Below are 20,591 nucleotides of genomic sequence, written 5' to 3' on the forward strand. Positions count from 1 at the left end.
CCATGGGCATCTGGAGGGCCGCAGTTTGACAACCCTGCTGTGATCTATTGGCTGTGTTCTGTTGCCACCTTCTCTTGTTTCCAGCCACAATGCTCAAGCCCTGCTTAGAGGAAGACTGGGCTTCCTACACCACATGGAGCAGAGGCTGAGGGGACGGACTCCAAGCATGAGTTAACATTTCATCATCGCAACTCTAGAGCCCTGTTCTCAAAAGGTGTCAATTGATCCTTAAGATGGGAGGCAATACTTTTGCTAGGCAGCAAGGTATGCTTTATTGGGAGTCCTGTGCCACAGACTGGATCACAGTCAAACACCTCTTTCAGTAGAAATCCGTGACATTGCTGTTAATACAGACACTGGTTTGTCCCGGGGGTGCTGTGAGAGTCGCACCCGCCTGGTATTTACCCTACTACTTGTAGTATCCAGGTATTTATTAACAAGTCTGTTAGACTCAAAGACAAAAGAAGCAAAATATCCATCCTCTTCTCCTCAGTCGGGGCAGGCTGCCGCTGTGTGGCCTATCTTTGTGGCTGGCTGCTGTTACCAGCCCCAAGAGTAGTCTTTCCCTGCTTCCGCACAGTCCTGGCTGAGCCGAAAGCAGTGTGTTGAGCGTGGCACCTGGGCATCTCATGCTCTTCTGTGGAGATTTCCCCAGTTCCAGAAGGGGCAGTCCACCCCAGTTCGGTCATACATTTATTCAATAGTCCCCTTTTCACTCTCTGGGTGGTGGGTAGCTTGTGTCCATCGCTTGCAAAAAATGTGTGAAGCACAGTCTATTTAAATGCACAAACATTATCTCGTGGACAAGATCTGGCGATAGGACTGGCTGGCCAGGTGGGCAGCTTTGCTTGCCCGACAAAGAAGGTTGTGCTTTGTTCTTCCACTGGAACTGGGACTTCTGACTTCAAGGCAAGGAGGTCCAAGGGGAAGGAACTCCACTCAAGATGACCCAGCTAACGAGAGAGACTGCAGCCCTTCCTCTAACTTGGAGTCCAGCATCTCCGTCCCTTCAAAACAGCCAGAATCCCGGGGGATGTCCCCCTTTGGCTCTTCAGGTGCCAGCTGGAGCTCTGAGCCCCCTCCCTCTTCTTCAGCTTCACTGCTTGCTGTCAGGGGAGAGAAGTTACAGAAAACAATGAATGAATGGTCTTGGAACTACAGCTGGCAGGCATGGGAGATGCTAGTAAGGAATCCGAGTAGCTGTTAAACACCTCCTCCTCCTCTCCACAGTTGGTCAGCCTTGCCTTGTCATAAGAAACCATGGCTGTGATAACTGTGAAGGAAACTGGGATTCCCACTGCTTTTGCCAACACTTCCTGCCACAAATCCCTCCTTCCCAAGGGATTAGCCCCTGCAGCCGGGGAAGCCCTAAGATTAGAGGGGGGAAAGCGTTCCAGCAGTGCTTACTGTCGTAATCAAGCAGCAGGTCTGCTGCCGTCAGTAGCTTGGCACGATGCTGGGGGTCAGTGATGTTCAGCTCATTCAGGTGAGTCTCCTGCAACTCCTTGAAGTCCTCCAGGGTCTGGTAGCCGTTCAGTAGCAATGTGGAGGCGTGCTCCTGGGGAGGAGAATGAGGTCAGCTCACCGGTATTACTGGACCTCATAAAGGCATTAGTTGCTGCTGTTCCTGCCTCACCCTTGTCGAGTTCTGGGAGAATCTTGACAATGTAAAACCTGCCTTGGGGGACATAAATGCTACACTGGGGTTGTTTTTGCATGAGTGTAGTTCCCTGTTTTCTCTAAATGCCGATGTGAGTGTAAAGGCCATTGATCCACAGGGTTTCCCCTATGCCTTTTGTTTTTTTGCCTTGTGCCTGCCACTCTGCACCCTCTCCCTCCAAAAAAATTCTGGGGTGCCTTTTGCTTCGTTAAAAGAAATGGGAGTCAGAATATCATTATAGGGCTAGGACATGGAGTAGTATATGTACTGGGGAGGGTGGCATTTAGAGCTAGAAATGGCACTGAATGTGAGAGGAGGCATGGCAATTCCTATGTTCCTGTTTGTTCTTTTAGTATGATCTTAAGGCGAGTACTCCAAAGGAACTGCAGGCAGATGGTTGCAGGATGGTTTCATGTGGCAGCCCAATTAAAACCTGCTGCAGTTTGGGGTGGGTGGGGGAGAGAAAGAGTTCAATGCAGAGGCAAGCTAACTTCAAATTGTGGGGCTGTGCCTGGGCCCATTGTGGCTTAGTGGGAGGTTAGAGTGAGGCAGTGGCGATCTGGCTGAAGAAGCCAGTCCTTCTGGTCTTTCAGAACTTTACAGCTGATGAGTTGAAGTCAAGGAATTTGTGCACCCTCCAAGGACCCCAAAGGAAAGTGCTGTTAATACAGAAACTGAGAATTTCTGGGCCAGACACTTATAAGAGAGAAAAAAATCCAGTCTCAGAGCTTAAAGGGGGGCAGTGTGCTACTTATGAATTGCAAAGCAGTTATACTTCTCCTTTCTGCCATGCTTGAAAACGAACCTCCCAGATGTCAGCTCTGTGTGGTGCTCACATGTGCTCTACGGGGCACTGCTCAAGTTTCCTTCCTGCACGTTACACGGAAAGCAAGGTTGCTATGCCTATGCTGTAAAATAAGATGGACTGCTGGTTTTTGTCACAACACTAGAATACAGGGGTGCCCATGAAGCTTTGGGGTAGAGAAAATAAGTGTTTCCTTACACAACAATTGCTGAATTTGGTGCCAGTGGATGTGGTCATGGCCAGAAGCGTAGTTGGGCTTTAAAAAGGGGTCTCAGAATTTGAGTGGCTCTTCTCCAGGGTGAATAAATGGAACTCCCAGGGCTGCAGATCTCCAAATCCCAGCGTTAGGAAGTCACGTGAAAGGAAAGTCTATGCCCTGTTTATTTGACCCCACGGCGCAACTGATTGGCCCCCATGTGATACAGGAGGCTGGACTAACTGAACCACTGGCCTGATCCAGTAGAAATCCTCTGCTCTTACGGCTTTGAGGTACAACTGATTGGCCCTCACGTGCTACAGTGGATTTATGTGTGTTGAATGCATATGTGCCAGACTTAGATCTGTGAGGAGGTCCTCTCACCTGCAGGTTCATGCGCTCCAGCAGTTCCTCCAGCGTCTTGGGCTTGGGCCTCTTGCTTCTGCTTCGCGAACAGCTCCGTAGGACTGGTGCAGGGTCATCGGGGATGACATCCACGTAGATGAACTTGAAGGAGCCCATCTTGTTGTTCAGGAGGCCTGTCCATGTGCCCACAGGGGGCTTAGCGATGATTTGGATGACATCCCCTTTCTGGGCCAAATGCAATAGGACACCTTTCAGGAACAGCCCCTTCCCTCTGTCCTACTGATACGCTGAGGATTATTTGCTCCTGCCTGATGTTTGAGGCAGTGCTGTTGTGGCCTGCAGCCATTTCCTCCTTCGGATAGGGCAGGGCTAAAAGGCCAGAGAGGAGGGGCTTGCTTGATCCTTCCTGGAGCAGGCAAATATTCAAAAGCCTCAGGAATAAAAGGTGGCCTTTCCAGCAGCCACAGCAGAAGTCGGCAGCCTGTGAACTAAGGCCACAAAACTGAGTCCAGTCCCTCCTGCTCTAGGGCAGCGGGGAGTGCGGCATTGGAAGGCGCAAGCAATGGCGACCCACAACACGCAGGGGCAGTTTTGAAATTAGAAACAGCAGGGCTGCTAAGCAATTATCCTTGAGGGACAGCTTGGCAAAGGTATATTGTTACTGCAAGGGATGGCAGAGTCCCTTGGGCCCAATAATGGTAAGGATGTCTTGCAGGTATCATTATTAAAAGGGGAGGGGGAACAAGAGCTGAGCTAAGCTACCTTTTCCTTCCCCAGCAGTGGTTAATCTGCCACAGGTAGGATTATTGCTGGTGACAGTGATGTTGGGGGGGGGGGGAGTGAAGCAGAACTAAAATGCATTGGGAAGGGGAGGGGGCTTGAGTTTCCTTCCTTGCTTTTGTCCCAGCCTTTCAGCAAGAGAATCCACATCTTTCAAGTTCTGGGCACTGGCAAGAAAGCAGGAAAAATCCTTGGCTTTCGGAACGCTGGACACTACTGAATATTTTGTTTTGAAGGAGACCCTTGTTTTTTTGAAAGAGGGACTCCTGGCTGCCAGGAGCAGAAACGCAAGGTAGGATAGGACAGTCACCCACCTGAAGTTTCAGCGAATCTTTGTCATAGGGGCTGGGGAGAAAGTCTGTGTGAACTCTGGCTTTGCCGCAGAAGGGTCCACTGTACAGCGTGGGGCTGTCCTCTTCCGTCTTCTTCCCATCACTGCTGTTTCTCTTCAGCTTGGGATCAAACAATTCACTGCCTACTGGAGGAGGGGGGGGGGCTATTCAGACCAGGGAAAGAAAAGCAGGGCAGGGTTGGGGAGATTTCAGTTTGGTCTCCTGCCTTCCAGTAGATTGTGAAGGGGAAGATGGAACAGATAGGAACAATCTCCATTCCTTCTCCTTTTTGCCTGGGGTAGGAGCCCCACTCTCAAGCTCTCACCAAATACCACCCCCTCATGTTTCCAAGTCTGCCCGCTTAAAGGCAACAAAAGAAAAAGGATTGTTCTCTTTTTTCAAAAGGAGAATGGCTGAGTTTCTCCCAGCACTGTGTGCCCTACAGGGTTCTCTGCTTGCGAGGGGCGAGCGCAGGCTGCACGTGGTCCCACATTGAACTAGTTGCATCTACCGTCACCCACCAGTCCACGGACTCATGACATTAGAGGCAAATTGTGTCCACGCCCCATGCACAGTTTGGATCAGAGGGTGCTGCGTAAGCGAGTCTTTCCAGAGCAAGAACCTGCATGTAACCTAGTCGTATAACAGCAAAAGAAGGGGAGATGGGAAATCCCCTCCAGCCACTCCATTCAATCTGACCAAATCAGAAAAGGCTCTCTGACAAAGCACGCAAAATTCACCTATATGTTCATGGCCTTGCCCTCCAGCTCTTTGAGGGCCCCCTCCCACAAATAAGTGTTACAGGTCTTCAGCGTAACAGTCAAAAGAACAGATGGGAAATAGCTAGCAGAGGGGTAGCTTGCCTTGCCTTTTCGTCATTCAACAGAGCAGGAGAGCAGCACCCACCGACCCTGCACGTTCTGGAAACAGAGGGGGCTGCAGGGCAGTCTTCTGGGGCGAGGGGGCGGGAACGAGGCAGGGAAGAAAATGATTTGTCTAGCAAGGCAGAGCCAACCCACCCAGAGGCAGGTCCCAGGAGCAGCGGATGGGCAAGGCTTGCTCATGCTTGCTCTTAGACCAGGGGTAGTCAAACTGCGCCCCTCCAGATGTCCATGGACTACAATTCCCAGAAGCCCCTGCCAGCATTCGCTGGCAGGGGCTCCTGGGAATTGTAGTCCATGGACATCTGGAGGGCCGCAGTTTGACTACCCCTGTCTTAGACAGTCAAAAGCAGAGCCTGGAAACGCCTGATACTTCAGAATGTGCATTTGAGTCTCCTGGCGGGGGCGGAGGTAGCTGAAGCTAAATGATGTTTGGCTCAAGCAAAGTCTGGGTGGGGTAAAATGGGGTAAGCCCAAATTCAACTGAACTCACGTATTTGTTTTTCTGCTCCGCATTCTCTCCTCCAGAACAGCCCTCTAACTGAGCACAGGCCTGATTCTCACAGTGATCAGATAAAACTCTGATCCTCGGCTACTTTGGACTCCGGGGAATGGTAGAGGACAGGAAGGTAGAGGACAGGAAGGTAGAGGACAGGAAGGCCTGGAGGATCATTGTCCATGGGGTCGCGATGGGTCGGACACGACTTCGCACATAACAACAACAACAAGCAGCTCACGTGACAAGAGTGCTCCTCCAGGCAAAAAATGCCTCGTTCACAGAAAGCTAGCAAAGTCCTGTGGGTCTGAATTTTTTTCTTTGTCATGCTTGCTGTTCCATGTGCTGGGATTTTTTCAAAATTATGTGAATCCCCCTGGCACACAAACAAGCATACAGTCTGCAGTTGTGTACCCCTGGAAGCCAATTCTCTGTGCTGGCAGGGGCTCATGGGAATTGTAGTCCACGGACATCTGGAGGGCCGCAATTTGACTCCCCCTGTGCTGGGATAGGGGACGTCTGTGGCATTTCTCACCATCCTTAACCCAAGCTTTGGGCCCACCCCACTCACCGCTTAGACTCGTAGGACTGCCAGGTGAGTGAAGGTCTGTTGGTTCCGGAAAGATGAGGGCTTCTTTCTCCATAGGACTGTTCAGGAGAGTTGCAGCTGTCTCCTCGTCATCCTCTCCCTGGAATACGGTGAGATTTAGTACTATTCATGTTCCTTTGCTCTCACTGGAGATCTCCCGGGTTTACAATCTACAGCTGCAGAAATCAGTTCCCATGGGAAAACATGGCTGTTTTGGATAGTGGCCTCTTGCACTTTGGATAGTGGCCAAACTCTGGCTCTCCAGATATCCACAGCAAGGGCTCATGGTAATTGTAGTCCGTGGACATCTGGAGAGCCACAGTTTGGCCACCTCTGCTCTATGGCATACCCTGCTGAAGTCCCTCTGCCCCCGGATCTCCAGATTTAGGGACTGGCAGCCCTTCCCCAGCTGCCTTTGGAAACCCTGGTGCTTTATGACAGAGGCCCTGACTGATCAGCGGATTTCCCCCAGCCCAGCCTCACCGCTTACCTGCCCAGCCAAGGCTCTAGCTGTGGCCTTGCCAGTCTTCCGGTTCATGGTGCGAGAGATGGCCGCTTTCCACCTCCTGCCCAGCTTCAGGCTGCTGCTTCGTCCAGAGTCATCAGGACTGGCCGGAGCATTTGTAGGGCTGCCTTCTGGGGCCTGAACAGAGAGGCAAATTGGTTTAGGAGAAGCTGGTCTTAAAGCAGAGGGGGGAATCCCTGCTTCATGGAAAGGTTGGAGGGAGACTAACCCTCGATGCTGGGTCGCAGTATCTTCTGAGCTTGGACTTTTTCATGGTCATCAAATGAGGACAGCTGCCCTCTTGACCAGCTGTGGGCTTTCCTAAAGGTCAGGCCTTGGACCCTTTGTGAGCCAGAGAATAGCACTGAGAGACACTGTTTGGGTTCAGGGTCCTGGCCCGCAAAGAAGGAAGACTGTAACCAACAGCCATTGCTTGGTCTGAAGGCTATGGAAACGAACGGCACCTAGGTGCAGAGGGAGGGGTGGCAAAGGCCCCATGCAGGGAAAGCAAGAAGCTAGCCCTGTGGGCAGGCGGCTGATGCTGGGGAGCAGCTATCAAGCTCAAGGTGGGTTGTTGAGTCCACCAAGTCTACGCCCAGCAGGGAGACTCACCTCCTCCTCCAGGCTGAACGCCTTCTCATTCAAAATGGGCGAGCTGGGCTTGTTCTTGGCAAAGTCCTTGAAACTGCTGGACCGCTGCAGAGACAGCTGGAGGAAGAAGCAAGAGATCGATGGGCAAAAAGAAAAAGAACCAGACCACCCCGATGAAAGCAGAGGTCGCTGCAAAGATGAACAGACTGAACAGCGTGCTGCAGTTGTCAGTCTTACTTGGCAGGTGTAGTCAAACTGCAGCCTTCCAGATGTCCATGGACTACAATTCCCATGAGCCCCTGCCAGCATTCGCTGGCAGGGGCTCATGGGAATTGTAGTCCATGGACATCTGGAGAGCTGCAGTTTGACTACCCCTAAGGTGTCAGGCATAGAGAGGTCCTTTAAGTGGAGAGGCCATGGGTGGGACACGGCCCCCCTAGCACAATCAAAGCAGGGAACACTTCCAGCCGTTGTGCCTCCTTCGTCCATGAGGAGCCGGTTGAAAACTAAGCTAGAATAGACAAAATCCAGGCCAAGCTGCAACGGGATCCCAAGAGCAACTGCCTTTTTTTTGCTGTCATGACTCAGAGCTCATTTCTTCAGATTGTGACACATGACTCCTCCACTAACTGGAAAGATGGCCTTTCTAAGGAAGTGCAGGGAAGCTGCAAACACCACCCTGATCCTTCTGTCTGTGAGACCAACATTCTGGGTACATTTGGAGACAGCCGAAAGGGAGGAGAGTATTTCCTTCCAGTATAAAGGATTTTAATTTTTTCTTGGGGAGAGGGGGCGCGCAGACTGCCCCAGATATTTCCACTGCAAGATCTGGTCCCAAGAAAGACGGCTACGCTGGTATCAAAAACCATCTTTGGCCCGCCCCCCAAACCATTTCTTTCTCTGCTAGAACAAGCTACTACTGGGTATGTTTCCCACTTGCTTTGGAGCTCTTGGTGCAGCCTGCTGTCAGAGAAAGATGCTACCAGGCTGCAGGTAGGGCCCCCAGTCTAAGCCAGCCTGGTGTTTTTCCCCCACAGCCCTGGGCCCCCACGTTTTTGTCCTCTGCTCCTTTTTGAAAGTTGCTCAGAGGTGACAATCAGTAGCGAGCAGAGGAAGTGGCTTAGCTCTGGCACCCCTTGACACTCAGGCACCTGGGAGAGTGACAAACATGGGGGAAGTTTCTGGGCTTTAAAAAAAAAACCTCACTTCGCAACAGAGAAACTGCAGATACCATCGAGCTGATGTGCATTCAGGGCCTAAAAATGCAAATGTCAGAGAACAAGAATGCACACCTCATTGCGTTCAGCAAAGAGCAGAGGGGAGTTGAAGCAAATCTCCTCCCCCCCCCCAGAAAAAAATAGATTTGCAATGGTAAGACCAGACGGCTCTCTGTTCTCAACATGCCTTTGCTCTGACCCGACTTGAACTGTGCATGCCCTTTTCCTTGGAAGAATGGGAACTACAGACCAGCACACTCATCTGTTGCTCTAGCTGAACTTCTGCAAGCTGGTTTTGGCTGTGCCAGGGTACGGCCCTGGCCACTACAGAAACCCACAAGGCCGATTTGGCCAAGAGTCTGCCATGGGCCAATCAAAAGGAATGTGTCCGCAGTGCGTAATGGCCACCGTTCTCTGAAATGCTGTTTGCCTGGATTCGGCTTAAGGGGCTTAATGCAGCGTGAAATCTGCCAGGCAGCCGCCTGTTTAATCAGAGGCAGTCAGACAATGCTCCGTGGATGTAGCTGCCGAAGTGAACTGTCGCCTAGCAAAGCTCAGTCCTCCGTAAGCCGGTTGACTCTCGAAAGGGTGCTGTTCTTTGGGAACTACACAGGGTATTTTTGTGGTCCTCAGAGGCAAGGAGTACATTTGAAAGAGGAGGGTGGAACAGCAACTCTCCAAGGGAAGAAAACCCATCCCTGGAGAAATTAGACAAACCGGACTGTTAACTTCTCTGGTTTTAGAGCTGAGCTGTTAACTTCTCTGGCCATTGAGCTCTCCACCTTCACTCCCTACTTCCAGTGCTATGGGCCTGAGATACAGGGAGAGCTGGCCTCATTCCCTCCCCCCCACCAAGGTCTTAGTAGGTGCCATTTCCCATAGTGTGAAGCTGCAGCAGGAATGGGTGATTTCCATGTTGAATTACTAGCCTGCCATATAATTGAACAAACAGGGCCAGCTATGAAGGAAACCTCTTATTCCCTGGCAAAATGGGAGCTATTCTTGCAGCACACGGATCAAAATCAAGCCGGCAACGCAAGATCAGCTGCTTAATACATGTCCACTGGATCACCATGTCTGACTACCCTCTCTAGCTGCATGCCTCTGCAAGAATTACACAACTGAAGAAGAAGAGTTGGTTCTTATGTGCCGCTTTTCTCTACCTGGAGTCTCAAAGCGGCTTACAGTCGCCTTCCCTTTCCTCTCCCCACCACAGACACCCTGTGAGGGAGGTGAGGCTGAGAGAGCCCTGATATTACTGAAGAAGAAGAAGAGTTGGTTCTTATATGCTGCTTTTCTCTACCCGAAGGAGGCTCAAAGCGGCTTCCAATCGCCTTCCCTTTCCTCTCCCCACAACAGACACCCTGTGAGGTGGGTGAGGCTGAGAGAGCCCTGATATCACTGCTCAGTCAGAACAGCTTTATCAGTGCCGTGGGGAGCCCAAGGTCACCCAGCTGGCTGCATGTGGGGGAGCGCAGGATCAAACCTGGCATGCCAGATTAGAAGTCCGCACTCCTAATCACTACACCGAGCTGGCTCCAAATTGACCCCCTCTGCTTGCATATTGCTAAGCTGGCAAAGAATATGATGGCCCCAAGAAAGACCATTCGGTTTACTTGTGCTCTTGGCTCACCCTGACTGCCTGTGCTCTGGCTAGCAATGCTCTGCTTCCACGGCCAGGTTTGTAGAGACTTAATGCTCTTAAGGGGTGGCTGAGACGTTCCCTGTGCCTCCCACACTCACCTTCTTCTTTTGGGTCGGGTCCTTCTCGCTGGCGTTGGATGGCTTTCGGCGCAACATGACTGAGCCTCCAGAGTGAATCCGTGGGCAAGCGAGGCGAGGCAGCACCAGAGACTGAAGGTGAGCAGCACTGCTGCCCTGTCACACGTCAAACCTCAGAGGCCAGGAAACGCACAGGAAACGGCTGCATCACGTGGTCGGCTTTTCCAGCAAGTGAGCCTCATGCAGCAGCAGAGGGGCCTAGCTCTGCACTTGTACAGGAAGGAAGTGGCAAGTTTGCGTGGCCGATGACTTCTAACAGCCTGCAAGGGGACCAGATGAACAGGAGCCTCCAGCAAAGTCAAGGGGTGGGGCACCTGCCTTGGTGGGGACAGGTGGGTGGGTGGGGGAAGGGTCACAGCGCTTGTTGGGGCACATGGAGGAGAGACCAGTCTTGTCTGCCACGTATTAAGTATAGCAATGAAGACACAGATTTGGAGACTGATTTATTTAAAATGTCAATTCAGGAATTTGTGAAACTTGTGTTTTAAAAATTCCAAATAAAAGGTCAGCATTTTGATTTCTGGAGCATGGTTTCCAAGAAGTGTAATGGAATAAGTTTCCTCTTCTCCTTGCCGATAATGAATTTTGTCACGGGCCAGAGGTATGAGTCCTTAGGTGTGAGTTGGAGGGCAAGAATCAGAGGGCTCTTGTTAGGCAGCCTCATTCATCAATCGGTTTCTAAGGTAATTTAAGTAGTATTTTAGTCTGTCCCGCCCCCCCCCCCAATTATTAAAAGCTCAGGATCAAAAATCACCATTATTGGTAGCATTGTAACAAATTGAACTTTGTGTTGTTTAATAACTGGGGACTGCTTATCTGCTAGCCCCTTATGGATGTTCCACATAAGGGACAAGAATCCTTGTCGGTAGATTTTTCTAATGGAAATTGTTGTATTTTATCTTTTATCTTTTTGCAAGCCACCATTCCTCCCAAACTTATTATTTATTTATTTGCTTTCTATACCGCCCTTCCACATGGCTCAGGGCGGTTTACATACAACATCATAGGGGGATACATGGAACGAGTCAACATACAACATAGTCAATATACAAGAATAGCAATCCAACAGTGGTTCTAAATAACACAACTTCAGTGATCCCAACAACAACAACATAACAAGAACAGAAATGTAGCTAAACCCCCTAGAGAGGTCAGGCTGCTTCACGCCATGGAGGGGATGTCAGAGGGGGGACCTGTGGTCGGTCTCAGGCAAATGCCTGGTGGAGGAGCTCCCTTTTGCAGGCCCTGAAGAACTGTGGGAGTTCAGCCAGGGCCTTGATCTCCCATCCTGGAAGCTAACTGGACCCCTCTGGAAAAATCACTGCAGTACATGGGTGTGTTGTAAGAGAAGAGGGGTCAGTTTCCTGGGAAGCCATCTGCTCTTCTACAAGATCCCTGGAGGCAGCCAAAAGCTGTAACTTCTGTATGTACCAAAAGTCTACAGGCAACGAACAGCTAGTAGCCTAAGCAGCTATCCTTGAAATGGGATGCTGACTTAGAATTGTTCCCCGGAAGACTCTTAATTTATGGAATTTTTGCCTACGAGTCAACTCTTAAGGTAAGTATATCTTGTCCTTTCTTCCTATGGTTTTAGACTATACTCTTATCAGCCTATTGCTTAACCAGTAACACTAAGTGAATAGAGAGAGTGGACTGTGTTTGGTAAAATTACCCACTAATAACAATGCAATTATAAACGGAGTTATACCCTTCTAACTATTTTTAGGATTGCACTGGGTTTGTAATTAAGGGAAAACCCTCAGTAGGTCTACTTGGAAGCCTGCCTGGATCCAACGCAGCCATCTTCAGGAAAGTGTTTTTCAGATTGTGTTGTAGGTCTCATAAATAGTGAAAAATAATCCTCAGAATTTGTGGATAGTTTCACCAAATGCTATCCACTTAGCTTGCTACTTTAATACAATGATTTATTGGGACTGAAACCAATGGCTGACATAATTTCTTTTATACAACTGTGAAAAAACAAATTTGCAGTCATTTCAGGCTGAACGAGGGACCAAAGGAAATATGAAACACATGGCATCCTTAAACAACCATATGCTAGGTTATCCTTTGGATGTGTAAATAGGACAGGATAGGTTTGAAGTGGCAGTCATTTAAAATTCAGTATTACCTTAGATCTCCTGGTGGACTTCTCTCTGCACCCCTGCTACAAGGACAAGGTGGAGTCCCTAGGTAACAGCTTAGTCCTGCATAGCACGCACCCATGCAATAATAAAAGCATAAGAGGGAGTTCTGCCTTGCATCATGAGTATTTATGATCTTCCTTGGGGAGACTGTTCCCTTTGGGGGTCATATGGATCTTCCTGTCCCAATAGAAATTTACTTTCTACTCTTTGACTCTGAGAAGACAATGTCCTTTTTTGGGTGTGATCTAGCAGCAGGCTGGGGGGGGGGGGTAAGCTATTGTCCTGATTTGGGTGTAGTCTGCATGGTTCTTTTTACCCAGTCACAGTTTGAATGAATCCCTCCCGTCCACACTGAATTTGATTTCCATTTTGATTTTGGGCACTTTAAATTTTCCCTTTGCAACATGCATGATTGATTTGTGGTGACCCTACCTTTCCCCCGCGAAATCTTGGAGTGGATATAAGCCTCGATATTTGAAAAACTATGAGTAAACGTGCAGCTCTCTGCTTTTTGTGAATTAACTTGCTGCCTCTTGCCTCCAATGCTGTAGCAAAGCATTCTTCCCTGATTGGCCAGGGCATCAGTTCAAAGTCTTCCTGGTTCCCAGTTGCAAGGCTTATCTTAAAGTGACTGCGCTCCAGAAGCCCTACTCTCAGCAGAATTTTGCCTCTTGGCTTTCCCCTCCTCTTTAGCATACCCAAAAGCTTCAGCGTTCTGTGCTTGGACCTTGATGGCTCCCTTTTCAAGCCCCTGCTTTCTACCAGCTACTGTTCTGGGTCTTTGTTCCTGGTTACATGGACAGAGAACTGTCACAATAACTGAAATATTGGGGTGAATTCCTGGGTGGAGAACATTTCTTCACAACATAACTAATGACAATGAAAGCTTGATTATGAACTAGTTGTCAACAAGGCTTGAACCATTCATTAACTGATTTGGACCTCCTATTAATTTAGTTAATAGCTGCTGGTTTTGATTTAACAATGACCTAGATCTGATTTGGAGAGATTAATTATTGTTTGTGCTTGTTTAAACCTCATTTTCTGATTTTGTTTGTCTACTTCCAAAGCTGCATGGTTATAATGGGCCACAAACTCAACACAGAATCATAGAATAACAGAGTTGGAAGGTCATCTAGTCCAACCCCCTGCACTATGCAGGACACAACCCTGTAGCTCATCCACGGTAACCCGCCACTCCCTTGAGCCTTCATGGGGGGGGGGGGAGCTTCTCCGTCAAATGGCTATCTAGCCTCTGTTTTAAAATTTCCAAAGATGGAGAACCCACCACCTCCCCAGGAAGCCTGTTCCACTGAGAAACCACTCTTAACTGTCAGGATCTTCCTGATGTTTAGACAGAATTAATTTTGAATTAATTTCATCCCATTGGTTCTGGTCTGTCCCTCTGGGGCAAGAGAGAACAATTCTGCTCCATCCTCCATATGGCATCCTTTTAAATACTTGAAGATGGTTATCAGATCCCGTCTCAGTCGTCTCCTCTCCAGGCATTTATAAATATGTTGAACAACACAGGCCCCAGGACAGATCCCTGGGGAACTCCACTTGTCCCTCTTCTCCAAGAGGATGCTGAGCCATTAACAAGCACCCTTTGGACACATTCAATCCAATTTCTAGCAAATTCCCAAAGCAAAGACTGAAGAACATTTCTACAAAGTGTGGAATTTGGTAACTAACAAGAAAAAAGACTGGATTTAAAAAAATCTGTTGTGTCAGCACAAGTCCCAATTACACAATCCAGTAACGGCCCAAGCATCCTCCTGACCACATGCAATATGTAGCAGAACAACTGGGGAAGTTGGCTGCAGTGACATCCAGTGATGTTTGTGACCATCCAAACTTCTGGGAAAAATCACACAACCCCTGGGGAGCTTTCCCGTAACCCAAGGTTTCCCCGTAAACCTGGTTGGGAATCCCAGGGACATAGAATGCCAAACTAGATTTTGAGAAACTGGTTCAAATGATCCCAGCTCAGTCATGCAGCTGTTTACAGAGCTAGTCACTTCTGTTCAGGCTAACCCATCTCGCAGGGTTATTGTGAGGGTAAAAATGAGGTAAAGGAAGGCCAATTGCATTGCCCCATGCCCCTAGGAAGCATAGGATAAAAACATGTAATAAATAGCTGCTAGGTACCCACAGCATGTGTTCCAAGGTCATGACAATAGCTTCAACATTGAAATGGGGTAGTTTCTGATGGGTAGGGTGTTAGGCTCTGATGTGGATAGCCAAGCCTGGCCTGATATCAAATCTCAGAAGCTAAGCAGGGTCAATCCTGGTTAGTACTTGGATGGGAGACCACCAAAGAAGTGCAGGGCCTCAAAGCAGTGTAGGGCAGGCAATTACAAACCACCTCTGAACATGCCTTGCCTTGAAAACCCCATGAGGAGTTGCCATGTCAGCTGTAACTTGATGGCACTTTACATACATACACAATGACAGGTGTGTTAGTCTACAGTGTTGTTGTTAGGTGTGAAGTCGTGTCTGACCCATCATGACCCCATGGACAATGATCCTCCAGGCCTTCCTGTCCTCTACTATTCCTCGAAGTCCATTTAAGTTTGCACCTACTGCTTCAGTGACTCCATCCATCCACCTCATTCTCTGTCATCCCCTTCTTCTTTTGCCCTCAATCGCTCCCAGCATCAGGCTCTTCTCCAGGGAGTCCTTCCTTCTCATGAGGTGGCCAAAGTATTTGAGTTTCATCTTCAGGATCTGGCCTTCTAAGGAGCAGTCCAGGCTGATCTCCTCTAGGACTGACCGGTTTGTTTGCCTTGCAGTCCAAGGGACTCACAAGAGTCTTCTCCAGCACCAGAGTTCAAAAGCCTCAATTCTTTGACACTCGGCCTTCCTTATGGTCCAACTTTCACAGCCATACATTGCAACTGGGAAGACCTAGTCTATAGTAGCAGAACTACATTTGAGTCTAGTAGCACCTTAAAGTCTAACAACATAGTTTCCAGTTCCCTGGGAACTGTTGTTGGTCATTAAGGTGCTACTAGACTCAAATTTTGCTCAACATGAAAAGGCAGTTCTAAATCAACCTTTCTGCATGAACGTGAATCAATTCAGAAACTTTTCACATGAAGCTTACTGGGCCAGTCACAGTTCTCTCAGAACTCTCAGCACCACTTCTCTCTCAAGATACCTTTGTGGGGAGAGGAAGGGAAGGTCACTGGAAGCTGAAGGTAGAGAAAAATCACCTTTTTCTTTCTCTTTTTCACAAATGAACACCAATGATGGGGAAGGGAGCTCCAAAATGCTTTAAGCAGCACATGTGGATTAAGCCTAAAATGTTGTTTTTATTTTAGGTTAGAACAAAGACTTGATGAAGATAATATGTTCCAAACACACATAACACAACACAAGCCAACACATGCAAGATTTGCTAATTAACTGAAAAGAAGAAACTATAGAGCTTTAAGGAATGAACTGGGTAAAAACAATTCATACTGCCAGTAGAAATACCATCCCATAGGACCTAATGGGTCCTATTAAGAAGAAGAAAATTCAAATATTCTTGATACTTATGGAAATGATCACATGTAGTCAAATTAATCACATCAATATTCCAAAATTAATATGTTTAGCTAGTAGAGAGTACCAAAGCTAATGACTTGTATGCATATCATGCCCCTTCTACTGCACAAGAAAAAAACACACACGCAAACCACAATAATTTCAGCTCTATGAAAACTAAACATCTTAATTTCAGAATATGGATTGTGTTAATTATCAGGTAACGTGATCATTTTTGCCTTCAGCTGGTATCTGGATACAGGCCTAACTACAAAGGACACTCTTCCTAAATTAGGCTTAAATCTCAGGAGGGGTCTGGAGCCCCACAAATGGAGAAAGGAGAGTTTTTCTTGGGCAGCTCTTAAGTCATGGGCTCATTCCGCACCAGGATCAATGTTGCAAATTGGTTTCGGAATGAAAAAACGCCATTTTAAATAGTGGAATTCGTCGTTATGCATACCTGCCTTTGTAGTGGAATCCAGTTGCGTTTCTATCGTTTCCCACAGGTTTCCGGTCTCGGCAAAAATCGCTATCCAGGAAGCGATATTTGCCGAGCTTTGTCCTGCCCCTGGCCGTCAATCAAATGAGCAGCCAATGGGTGGCCATTATCATGCTCCCGAAAAGCCCCTTTCCCTTTAAGACAGGTTAAAAAAACAAAACAAACACACGTTGCAACGAATCTGCGTTGATTCGTTGCAACGGAGAGACCCATTGGCATGTGAGCTGCCATTTCATCGTTGCCACGCTCCCCCAAGTGAAAAAAAAATCCACCCCCCCTCCCCCCGTGCACGGGCGTGATTTTCGGCCGAAAATAAAGGGAAAAATAAAGGGAAAATAAACTAGCAAACGGGGCTGTGTGGTGCTTGGTGACTTAAAACAGAGGGACTGCAGCCGGGGAAGCCTCACTGGGTGAATGAAAGCTCGCCGGTTCATTGCTCTCTGCTCACTCCGAGAAAAAAAAATGGCGATCGCTTCACCGGAAGATCAGAGGAGAGAGCCAGGGGGAGGGACTTTGCAGAAACAGCAACAATGGTAATGCACAGAACTTTCGTGATAGTGTTGCAGATTGGTTGCAAGAGTGTAGCGCTTTCCAGAGGGTGAATCCACTTTTGGCGATTTCCCTGGAAGCACTACAACAAAGCGCTTTTTGCGGATCGGTTTCAGGAGTGTGGCAGATTGTCTACGACGTTGTGCATAACTGCATTTTAGTAGCGATTACAATTTGCCACACACCTGCTACAAAGAATCTGTGCAGAATGGCCCATGGTATGGCAAAAACAACTGCTCCCCCCCCCCACACACACACACACATTGGAGCTAATGGCAGCCTCCCCCTCAACTTTGATTATGGAAATTCCTTTGTCCAAGCACTAAAGCCCTACTTTCTAGGGACAAAAAGCCCAAGAGGAAAGCCAAGCATGGAACTTGCAAGCAATCAACCTTGCGTCAGGCCAACAGACCACCCGGCCCCACACTTCTCCTCAGACTGACAGAAACTCAATGAGGTCTTCAACAATAATCCATAATCCTTGTCTGCTGGACATTATTTAAATATCTATGACAATCTAAACCTGGCGTATGTATGAGAAGTACATGCTGGGTTGCATTGTGTGAATTGCAGGCCCAGGCTGTGGCACATTAACTAGAAGCCATTTTGCTTGCAAAAGCTACCTCAGAGATAAGGCAGAACTGAAGACTGGTGTCATCAAACAACAAAATTCCTGCCTGCTATTCCCAAAGCCTTGAGAGGATTCTCAAACAACAGCTTCTTCCTGAGAGAAGTGTGTTCTACCACTGAATCACAGGACGGATTTCAAACTTTGCCCAAAAGCAAGATGGTTGCTGTAGGGGGATACCACAACGTCTCATGATGAACAATGTTTTTTTTTTTTGGGGGGGGGGTATCCATATTTCTATAGAGCTGTTTCATGTTGCATTCAGGTATGTGGCTGTGGTTCAGAAGCAGACCATCTGCTCGGCACCCAGAGCCCCCTGGTTCAATCCTCTGCCCTCCAGCTAAAAGGACCAGATGATGTAGATCTCTGCCTGAGACCGTGGAGAGCTGCTGTCAGTCAAAGTAGACAAGACTGACCTTGATGGACCCGCAGCCTGATTTGTTCACATGAGTATTTATGGGTTGGGGCCGTGGCTCACTGGTAAAGCATCTGTTTGTATGCAAGAGGTTCCACAGCTACTCCCTGGCCTCTCCAATAAAAAGGACAGGTGACAGGTGATGTGGAAGATCTCTTCCTGAGACCCCGCAGAGCTGCTGCCAGTCACAGCCAACAAGACAGGCCTTGATGGAGCAATGGTCTTGAGTGAAGGCAGCTTCGTATTTATGGGGAGGGGCCATGGCTATTGAGTAGAGAATCTGCAATGTATGCAGAAGGTCCTAGTTTCCCTCCTCAGCATCTATATACATAAAAACATGACTGTATACCCTGACAACATGCTGAAAGTTCCAAAGCTGCCTATTGGTAGATTCTCCCACCCATCAGGGCCAATTGCTACTCTTGCTCAGGATTCCACCCCCCTTCCCTTCAGGCCTGCTGTGAAGGAAGCCTCTGACAGCCTGCATAGTGCCCTGTATTGGACTAGAGGGTTGGACTAGATGACCCATGAGGTCCCATGACCATGAGGTCCCATAAGGTCCCTTCCAACTTTATTATTCTATGAGTCTTGCCCCTGACTGAGGGGAGGAACGCGTTTCCTTCTGAGAGCAACACAGGGGAGTCTGTGGGTATGCATCCCTTTTGAAGGAAGAAAGCTTTCCCCTTCTGCCTAACCGCTGGCTGACAGGGAGGCCACAGAAAAGCCCCTTCCCACTTACTATACTGCTGTGGTTGGCCTCTCTGCTGGAGACAAGCCATATCTGTCTCTTCTCCACTCTTTGAATCTTTGAGGCCTATCACACAGGGTTGTTGTGCAGATGAGGCTGAGGTTGGGGTGGAGTGCTCAGGTGTGTCCTGCCTGGGCTGTGGGTTCTGACCAGCCCTTACCAGCAACAGACAGATAGAACAGCAAGGGTCCTGCACGTCTGGAAAGTGCAGGAAGATCTAAATAAGGAGTATTTAGAGCCTGTAACTGTAAATGGTGAACAAGCAACTGACTGGAAAGACATAGAGACTGAAAGGACTTTGCTCAAGCCTGGCCTGATGAATAAAAATCAGTATTTGCCATGAAGGTCCTATGAAATAAAAGGCTTAAGTTGCCCACAATTTCAAGTGGAGATAGCTTGGGAGTTCACATACAAAGGGTTTACAGGCAAATAGACAGTGAGACTTTGAGGGGAACTAGGTTTTCCAGTTTTATTGGACAACAATTTGGCCTTGCAGACAGCAACAGGAACTGCAGTTGCCAGCAGTAGGCTTCAGGCTTCAGAAGGGCAGACATCACCAGCCAAGCAAAAGGCTGTGCTAGCTGAGCCCAGTGAGAGTGAAGTTTGGAAGTGGGGCTTCAAAAGTGTACAATGCTTCAGAGTCCACTCTCCAAAGCAGCAATTTCTGTCTGGGGAGCTGATCCTTATAGTCTGGAGATCAGCAGTAATTCCAGGAGATCAAGCCCCTCCCCAAAAACAGCCAGCCAGAGGAGCGCAAAGCAAGAGAGGCAGATTCACACCCTGGTGTCAGTTCAACCTCCATTAAGTCTCTCTCTAGGCAGCAGCTTGGGTGATGCAGCACTTAATAATGTGCAGGGCAGTAATGTGCAGGGCAGTAATGTGCAGGGCAGCGTGGCAGGGAGTGCCCCTGCTTAAGAAGTGCCCAGGGAGGGAGAGGGAAGGCAGGAGTCCTAGGCTAAGCAGGAGGCAGGTGGACCAGCGGGGTTTGGGGAAAGAGAGGAGCAGAAGGGATCGGGGTCTGAAACACAAGAGGAGGAAGGGAAGGAGGCAGTTACTAAAACACCACTAGAGAGAGACTTAATGGAGGTCGAACTGACAGGGGTGGAAATCTGCCTCCCTCACTGGGCAGGAAATGGAGGGGGGAGGGCAGGAGCGAGCATAGGACAAAGCTGTCCAGACTATCGCGCCTTTCCCCTTCTTGCTGGTTGCTCACCAGTGGGTCGCGTGATTTAGGGTGGTAAATCCACTTTTCTGGATTTAGCGCATCGCAAGTTAAAAATGGTGAAATCGCGAGCCGGCTACTGGGCAGCCTCTGGATGTAGGCGATGCCTTGTGAAGGGGCCTGAATATGTCGCCAACATTCGGAGGCCGTCCAGGTACATTTTGCATGTGCGGAAGCTAGAAATTGTTCAGAAATCTTGATACATTCTTCGGCCTTCCTGAGAGATGCAGTCCATTTTGGTCCCAGAGAAAAGAAAAAGCAGTGAGGTAGGCAAAGACGTTTAGAAGCCAAAATCAAGCCAGCTCTGAAGTGAATAAGCAATAACAGGTGGGGCCTAAGAGGAGGGACAATGAGACAGTCTCGGGTGCCCCTCAGGCCTACATGCCAGTCAGAAGAGTAGAAGCCAGGGTGCTCATGGCCAGGGTGCCCAGGGAGGCCGCCATGAGAGTAGCGTCGGAAAAGGGCTTGGTATACTCCTGCAGCCAACTGTACTCCTCATGCAGTTGGCGTCTCTTCAGTTCAGGCCCCACGAGCTTGCGGATGGTCTCATAGTAGCTGTTGAGGTATTGGATCTGGAGAGAGAGGGGGAAGGTAGGAACTGGAGGTGATGCTGGATTCTCACTTCACACTACTTGGCCCTAACCTCTAC

General features: G+C 48.8%; 2 protein-coding genes across 4 annotated transcripts in view; both read right to left on the reverse strand.

Moving 5' to 3' along the window:
• Positions 1 to 240: 240 nt before the first annotated feature.
• On the reverse strand, positions 241 to 10,320 carry SASH3 (SAM and SH3 domain containing 3). 3 transcript variants are annotated; one of them, XM_077308596.1, is made up of 8 exons: positions 10,162 to 10,320; positions 7,223 to 7,318; positions 6,596 to 6,748; positions 6,088 to 6,205; positions 4,122 to 4,303; positions 3,046 to 3,252; positions 1,408 to 1,558; positions 241 to 1,106 (listed from the first exon to the last, which is right to left on the reverse strand). In XM_077308596.1, the coding sequence occupies exons 1-8, from the start codon at positions 10,216 to 10,218 to the stop codon at positions 940 to 942; spliced, it is 1,131 nt and encodes a 376-aa protein (XP_077164711.1). In that variant the 5' UTR covers positions 10,219 to 10,320; the 3' UTR covers positions 241 to 939. The 3 variants fall into 3 exon arrangements, with proteins under 3 accessions (XP_077164711.1, XP_077164713.1, XP_077164712.1); XM_077308598.1 differs by having other exon boundaries at positions 242 to 1,106; positions 4,122 to 4,282; XM_077308597.1 differs by having other exon boundaries at positions 242 to 1,106; positions 4,122 to 4,285.
• Positions 10,321 to 19,163: 8,843 nt separating this feature from the next.
• Positions 19,164 to 20,591, reverse strand: part of XPNPEP2 (X-prolyl aminopeptidase 2) — a 43,841-nt gene continuing 42,413 nt past the window's right edge. The window contains exon 21 of the mRNA XM_077307678.1: positions 19,164 to 20,514. Within this exon, the coding sequence (XP_077163793.1) occupies positions 20,320 to 20,514 (195 nt within the window). The 3' untranslated portion in view covers positions 19,164 to 20,319. The remainder of the gene's footprint in view (positions 20,515 to 20,591) is intronic.

The sequence above is a fragment of the Paroedura picta genome, chromosome 13 (assembly GCF_049243985.1).
Source record: "Paroedura picta isolate Pp20150507F chromosome 13, Ppicta_v3.0, whole genome shotgun sequence".
Lineage (NCBI taxonomy): Eukaryota > Metazoa > Chordata > Lepidosauria > Squamata > Gekkonidae > Paroedura > Paroedura picta.